General features: G+C 35.3%; 1 protein-coding gene across 1 annotated transcript in view; it reads left to right on the forward strand.

Annotated features, from left to right (window-relative positions):
* Window positions 1–416: 416 nt before the first annotated feature.
* Window positions 417–8,322, forward strand: part of LOC106469107 (dachshund homolog 1-like) — a 49,008-nt gene continuing 41,102 nt past the window's right edge. The window contains exons 1-2 of the mRNA XM_022397532.1: window positions 417–489; window positions 3,917–4,035. Of these exons, the coding sequence (XP_022253240.1) occupies window positions 449–489; window positions 3,917–4,035 (160 nt within the window). The 5' untranslated portion in view covers window positions 417–448. The remainder of the gene's footprint in view (window positions 490–3,916; window positions 4,036–8,322) is intronic.

Consider the following 8,322-nt stretch of genomic DNA (forward strand, 5'->3'; position numbering starts at 1 on the left):
AAACGGTATGAGAAAGTGATAACGAGATAACGTTGAATCTTCCGGTTAGCAGCCTTTAACAAGTACGTGGTAATATTATTGTATATAAGTCTGTTTTTTTTTTTATTTTCAGAAATATTGTTTCTATTAATTTCACCAGAACAAGATAATAGAATTACTTTTTTTAACAGTTAAGTATTAATCAGTTTTTCTAGTTATTCTGGATATGACAGGGAACTGCTTGCTAACCTAATCCTGTATTAGATGTTGGTCCAATTACATGTGGATACAAATAATGCACCCCTCCTTTTCCCATGCGGACACACGCGCGCGCGCACGAGTGTTAGCGCATACAAACAGTCCTTTTATAGAGCCCGCTGTTCAACCATTTTATTTCAAGTAAATGCATTCATTATCATGGTTCATAATAACGATTCCCAAGGTACAGACTTTTACAACATCCGCACCCATGCACAGTGATTTGGATCTGTGCTTTTTTTCTGTTCGCATGTGAGTTCCAAGTTGTACATGGTGAACCCAACCCAACGGGGACCAAACTTTTAGTAAAATTTTACATAATTTTGAAAAAAAGAAACCAGAATATCCTACTGTGATAACACTACTTTTACTAACCAGTCAGTGAGCGGTCGTTAACTAGAACGTTTCTGTTAAAAAATAGTATGCCACAATTTAGTCAGATGGCCTAGGAGAAATAGTATTATCTATCTATTTGTAATTAACTTTAAGCTTTTTCATCCTTAAACTGGTCCAGATTATTAAATGTATTTCAAATCATTATTCATTTCTCTATTTCGCCAGATTTCAGTTCGTAGGTCTCCATCTTACCATATATATATATGTATATATACAAACTCACTGAGAGGTACATAAATGGCTTATAGGTGGGTGTATATGTGTATGTACCTATTTAATGACATAACAGGTTCCGCCCCTCATTTGAATATAGTTATTTGCGGAGGAGAGGTAAATCTACTGATGATCCCCTTTTGTTTTCGCTAATAACTTGTTTTACAGAGACTCCTGAGTGTATTCTTGCTGAATGTTGATTACTGGGTGGCCCCTAGAGTAAGGACATATTGTTTCACCCCAGTCGTACGACAGGGCCTTTATGAATATATGTCTATTATTCTTTGTCATTACGTACGTGGGTAGACGCGATCATCTATTGTGTTAAGACATGAGTCAGAAATGAAAAGAGGACGTTTTCGGTGTCATTTCAGACAATTTTAGAGGCTGCTCACAAAAGTATTCTTACGTTATGACGAATATTCTGAGAAGTTTGGTATAAATGTAGCTTATATAGTGACCACTTGTGCTCGATATCTGAAACAAAGTTGACAACAATCAAAGATTTCTCTAATTGTGATGTGCTGTTTTTTTTTCGTTAAAATTTGCCCCTCCCCCAGTGGCACAGCGGTATGTCTGCAGACTTACGACGCTAGAAACCGGGTTTTGATACCCGTAGCGGGCAGAGCACAGATAGCCAATTGTGTAGTTTTCTGCTTCACTTCAAACAAACAAACAAACAAAAAAAACCAAACAATTGTTAAAATTTTTCGTTTGTAATTTTCACACATAACATAACGCAGCCGTAGGGTTTGCCTTACGCGTTGTTTTGGGGTAAACAGCAAAAGGTTCAAAAATTACGTTTCAAAATGTTAAAACCTAAACCTTTCTTTACAGCTCATAAAGCTGGATTTGCCAGTGTGCCTTATACAGGTTATTATGGATAGAGCAAAGGTCTTAATGAAGCTGTAACCATCACAGTAGTTATGGTGATTGGATAGAGCTAAGGTCTTAATGAAGCTGTAACCATCCCAGTAGTTATGGTGATTGGATAGAGCAAAGGTGTTTAATGAAGCTGTAACCATCCCAGTAGTTATGGTGATTGGATAGAGCAAAGGTCTTAATGAAGCTGTAACCATCCCAGTAGTTATGGTGATTGGATAGAACAAAGGTCTTAATGAAGCTGTAACCATCCCAGTAGTTATGGTGATAAAAATGCTGTAGTTGCTTACAGAGAAAGATGAGAATTGTGTTATCCAACCTTCCACTTTTTACAGGCTCTTCCCCAAAGTCCTCATGAGAGTTTACCAGCTGCGTCAAAACTCTTCCCTCCTTTTGTTTTCGGAATTCAAATGTTTCTAACATACGATTAGGACAAGAAAGTTTTGATCTATTATTTATTCATGGCTCTATGAATCTCAACTTATGTTTGACCGTAATCTTTGTTTGAATACATAGACGTCTATTATTAAATTTACCAAAGTAATGTTAAACGTAAGTCGTTATTAGCGGTTGTTAAATTTTATAAGCTACCCAGACATACCCATGGTCCGGCACGCTACACTTGCAGAATTCTAAACAAGATTGTATTGTCTTAATGTATGAAGTTACAGAAGTGTGTATCTCTTTCAAGTACATATTCACAACAAACTTTCCGGTGTTAACTGTTAACACTGTGCGGAAGAATAATTATTAATGTGTCTTGTTTTTCACAATACCTTCCTGACACCAGATCATGCACGAGCATTTCGTGTTATTACCTTCCTTAAAATGGCGCTATTTCATATGATAAACAATGAAAGTTATTTGTTCTGTTTTGTGTATACTCGAATTAAAATAAGCTATCGAGGTCACAATAACCTCCACATTATTGTTGTTTCCTTAGTGAAGTTATACATAATAATCTGTAGCTTGGAGTATTTGTTTCCTTAGTTTAGTGTGAACAGTTACCTGGACATTAGTGGTATTTCTTTTGTTTAGTGTGAACAGTTACCTGGACATTAGTGGTATTTCCTTGGTTTAGTGTGAACAGTTACCTAGACATTAGTGGCATTTCCTTGGTTTAGTGTGAACAGTTACCTGAACATTAGTGGTATTTCCTTTGTTTAGTGTGAACAGTTACCTGGACATTAGTGGCATTTCCTTGGTTTAGTGTGAACAGTTACCTAGACATTAGTATTGTTCCCATAGTTTAGCTGTGCACAATGATCTCGACATTAGTATTGTTTCCATAGTCTAGTTGTGCACAATAACCTGGACATTAGTGTTCTTTCCATAGTGCACAACTAAACTATGGGAACAATACTAATGTCGAGATCACTGTGCACAACTAAACTATGGAAACAATACTAATGTTGAGATCATTGTGCACAGCTAAACTATGGGAACAATAATAATGTTGAGATCACTGTGCACAACTAAACAGTGATCTCGACATTAGTATTGTTCCCATAGTTTAGCTGTGCACAGTGATCTCGACATTAGTATTGTTCCCATAGTTTAGCTGTGCACAGTGATCTCGACATTATTATTGTTTCCATAGTTTAGTTGTGCACAGTGATCTCGACATTAGTATTGTTCCCATAGTTTAGCTGTGCACAGTGATCTCAACATCAGTATTGTTTCCATAGTTTAGTTGTGAACAATAATTCCCAGTAAATGAATGTTTATTTGTTGTTTTAAACGTAAACCTCTTTCTCTTCTATACATAATAATTTCAAAACTAAGTGTAATAGCTTCTGTCTGTAATGGATTATGATTCTAGAAGTGGAAATATCAAAAGATATTGAATTGTTGTAATAGCTCATACAAGATGTGTAAAGAAAATACACCCAATCATTAGCTTCATGTTTCTGTAAGTCTAATTTGTCGTCACTGAGTACAACGAATTAAAATGACTGATAATAAGAAATGATGTAATCGGTTATCCACAGTTTGTTTTCAAGAAATCTTATCTCATTTTAAGCGTTGACTTTAACCATCTCATAGTCTCTTCTCGTTGATGCTTCTGTCCAACAGTCAGCATCTCTAACGGGAATAGACTGATGTAAATTTTTATCCCACCCCCGATAGGGGTGGACAATCCCCTGTATTTTTCGACGTAACGGGTTTTCTGACTGTCCAGTTGCAGGCCAGGGAGACCACCGAAGAGGGCTTCAATGGTTGGTATGCCCGCATCACCCACAAGTTTAATGAAGAAAGGAAGGCTTGACGGAGGGTATCATGGCTATGAAAACGGACATATAACTGGTAAGCATTTCCCACTGTTTATCAAACATTTATTCTTAGCATTAATAATTCTTTTCTACGCTAACCCATTTAATTAACCATATTAGGAAACAGTCAACATTGTTTTTAAACATGTTAGGAAACAGTCAACATTGTTTTTAAATATGTTAAGAAACAGTTGATATTGTTTTGTTAATGAATTTCTATGAAATAATGTTTCTTATTTTTAAGTTTCATTTTCTAAGACCATCGCCTAATGCTTTATGGTGGCTGCTTTAAAAACCTGAGTTGGTTATTTCGTTTTTCATCACAGCCATTAATCAAGTGTTCCCTTCTTGTTTACTGAAGTTTTACAAACCACGTCAATTTTCACTATTTCCTGGGAAATATAACAGTCATCTCAGTCACAACTGATGACAATTATACCCTCGTTCCTCTTGTGTGTATTTATTAGTACATTACTTTGTGTGTATTTATTAATACATTCCTTTGTATGTATATTTATTAGTACATTACTTCGTGTGTATTCATTAGTACATTCCTTTGTGTGTATCTATTAGTACATTCCTTTGCGTGTATCTATTAGTACATTCCTTTGTCTATATTTATTTAGTACATTCCTTTCTCTGTATTTATTTAGTACATTCCTTTGTGTGTATCTATTAGTACATTCCTTTCTCTGTATTTATTTAGTACATTCCTTTGTGTGTATCTATTAGTACACTCATTTGTGTGTATTTGTTTATTACATTCCTTTGTCTGTATTTATTTAGTACATTCCTTTGTCTGTATTTATTTAGTACATTTCTTTGTCTGTATTTATTTATTACATTTCTTTGTGTGTATTTATTAGTACATTTCTTTGTGTGTATTTGTTAGTATATTTCTTTGTGTGTATCTATTAGTACATTCCTCCATGTGTATTTATTAGTACATTCTTTTGTATGTATCTAGTTGTACATTCCTTTGTGTGTATTTATTAGTACATTCCTTTGTGTGTATCTATTAGTACATCCCTTTGTGTGTATTTATTAGTACGTTCCTTTGTGTGTATTTTTTAGTACATTCCTTTGTGTGTATTTATTAGTACGTTCCTTTGTGTGTATTTTTTAGTACATTCCTTTGTGTGTATTTATTAGTACATTCCTTTGTGTGTATCTATTAGTACATTCCTTTGTGTGTATTTATTAGTACGTTCCTTTGTGTGTATTTTTAGTACATTCCTTTGTGTGTATTTATTAGTACGTTCCTTTGTGTGTATTTATTAGTACGTTCCTTTGTGTGTATTTTTTAGTACATTCCTTTGTGTGTATTTATTAGTACGTTCCTTTGTGTGTATTTTTTAGTACATTCCTTTGTGCGTATTTATTAGTACATTCCTTTCTTCAGATGGTGTAACCAAGTAAATGTCGTACGGTGTTTGAATTAAAATTGTACGCTTCGTTATACATGAATTCCGTGTGTTATATGTACATTTACACAAACAAATTAATTTTATTTTCTCCACTTATGTACATCTGGAGAAGAAGAAAGTTACATTTTTATTTCACATTTACGTCCTAAATGAGGAAGTTACTTTCTTATTTTACTTAACTTACCAGTTAGGCCAGGTGGTTAGGGCGCTTGACTCGCAATTTGAGAGTTGCGGGCTCGAATCCTCATCCTACCAAACATCCTCGCCTTTTCAGCCGTTATAATGTGACGGTCAATCCGACTGTTCATTGGTAAAATAGTAGCCCAAGAGTTGGCAGTGGATGGTGATGATTAGCTTCCTTCTCTCTAGTGTAGCTTTGCGCGAAATTCACAACTAACTTAACAGTTAATTTTGATTAATAATACGTTAACTGCTACAGTCTTCAAACTAATTTACAAACTTAAGTGTTAGATGCAAATAAGCTTAAAAGTTGACAAAAATAAATATTTTCAAATTAATTCGAACTATGAATAAAAACCACGCTGCACTAAGGGTCGTTTTCATACAACTAGGTTGAGACTATACACAACCATATCAATTACATTCTGTTCTAAACATACAGAAATCGAATATCCGATCCTTCAATCTTGACAGTAATTTTTAAAATAGAGGCGCGCGTGGTTGAAAGCGATAAGGTTCAAACTTCAGACTCTATGCTAGGTTTTCAAAAAGGCGTGAGTGATTTTTCAATGTCTAATATAATAAGGTTTAGTACTGTTTACGTCGCATTAAGAAAACCCTGTTTCTCTACAGGCCATAGATACGTCTGTTTCGAGTTGCACACCGATTATAAGGTTTTCTCAGACAGAAGATGAAATAGTAAGAATACATATTTGTTTCACTCAGCCAGACTCTTCGTTGTTATGGATCTGAGAGTCAGAGAGATAAAGATGCCCGTTGACTATGTTACAAAGAAAATGCGCTCACCCAATTTGATTGATAATTCGCTAGAAGGATTTTTATTTTCCCCCAGAATTATAACTAGCGTTTAACTCCGGTCATCTGAGCTTGGAAACGTGTTTTGTCTTCAAAATGACATTATAGTGCTTTTACTGGAGATTATTCATATAGTCGGATTTCACTGGAGATTATTCATATAGTCGGATTTCACTGGATATTATTCATATAGTCGGATTTCACTGGAGATTATTCATATAGTCGGATTTCACTGGAGATTATTCATACAGTCGGATCTCACTGGAGATTATTCATTCATATAGTCGGATTTCACTGGAGATTATTCATATAGTCGGATTTCACTGGAGATTATTCATATAGTCGGATATGCGAGTAAAGTATATAAAAAACAACTTACATTTTCGTTACCGCTAAAAATCGGGTTTCAATACTTGCGGTGGGCAGGACACAGATAGCCCAATTTGTAGCTTTGCGTTTAAGAGGAAACAAACGAATGTTTCGTTTAAACCCTAAATATGACAGCGAACACTGAAACTTATACCCCTTTCTTAGTGTGTAGATGTTTGTCAAAAACTCGGTTTTCGTTGAAAAGGCCCCCCCCAGTGGCACAGCGGTATGTCTGCGGACTTACAACGCTAGAATCCGGGTTTCGATACCCGTGGTGGGCAGAGCACAGATAGCCCATTGTGTATAATTACAAACAAACAAATCGTTTAAACGTTTTATATTTAATTGTTTGAAAGGACGAAGTAAAAGAAACACCAAAGGAATGAGTGAAAGAAAAAAGAAGAAAATTAAAGTTGCGAATAACATCAAAAGTTAAAAAAGCTTTAAATATGCGTGTTTCACGTGTTCTTATTGATATAACTTCCTTGTACGTACTAAATGCACGAAACCAAAGATAACATCCACTCTTCTCCCCCAAACCCAAACAATAGATTACTAACCGTCTCCATTTATTCTGAACCTCAAACGGGTTCATTTTCGTTTGAATCAATTCGAAAATTTTCCTGCACGTGACATACGATCTGCGTGATGAGCGCAGTTCGTATTCTGCCGGCGCTTCCGACACGTGCAGAAGTTCAATTCATAGCTATCGCCTTTTGCCAGTTTCTCCTGGTGTAGAAAGCGTTCAGTTTAAATAATTATCCTGGGTGATGAGTCAGCTGCTGACCATTAGTGAGTACTCTTATGTGTACTTTGTTGATTGTTCTTGATTAAAACAAAACACGGGATAAAGATCTATCGTACACAAAGCTATATAGTTGCGTTGTATGAAATGTGTGTGTGTGTGGGGGGGGGGCTAGGAAGTCTGTCTCGTTTCGTTCGTATCTGAAAGATTTTTGATGTTTTAATAGAAAAGCCTATTCCATTTCCGCGATATTGCCTTATTATATGTTAATTTTAAAAAATCTCAAACAGTTAAATTATTTCTCTAAAGGTTTAACGTTTTCCGCAGAAATTTTTACCGAACCAAATTCCATATCGATAAATCGTGTAACTTTATACCTGAGAATTTATCAGTTCAAACTTCGAGTTAAACACAGCATAGTTTTTCTCTTCTTTCCAAAATGTAGTTCACACAGTGTTGTGTGAAAATAATTGTACAGAAATACTTAGGTGTGATCAAATTTAATTTCGCGCCTCTGACGCACATCTCTGCAAGTCCTTTATAGTAACGTTTACTGTCAGTCTACTTTACTTCCTTCTATTGCTGTTACACTGATCAGAGAGAGTGGTTTGGACATTTGTACAGAAATACTTAGGTGTGATCAAATTGAATTTCACGCCTCTGACGCACATCTCTGCAAGTCCTTTATAGAAACGTTTACTGTCAGTCTACTTTACTTCCTTCTATTGCTGTTACACTGATCAGAGAGAGTGGTTTGGACATTTGTACAGAAATACTTAGGTGT

Source organism: Limulus polyphemus, unplaced genomic scaffold (genome assembly GCF_000517525.1).
Source record: "Limulus polyphemus unplaced genomic scaffold, Limulus_polyphemus-2.1.2 Scaffold3308, whole genome shotgun sequence".
NCBI classification, from domain to species: domain Eukaryota; kingdom Metazoa; phylum Arthropoda; class Merostomata; order Xiphosura; family Limulidae; genus Limulus; species Limulus polyphemus.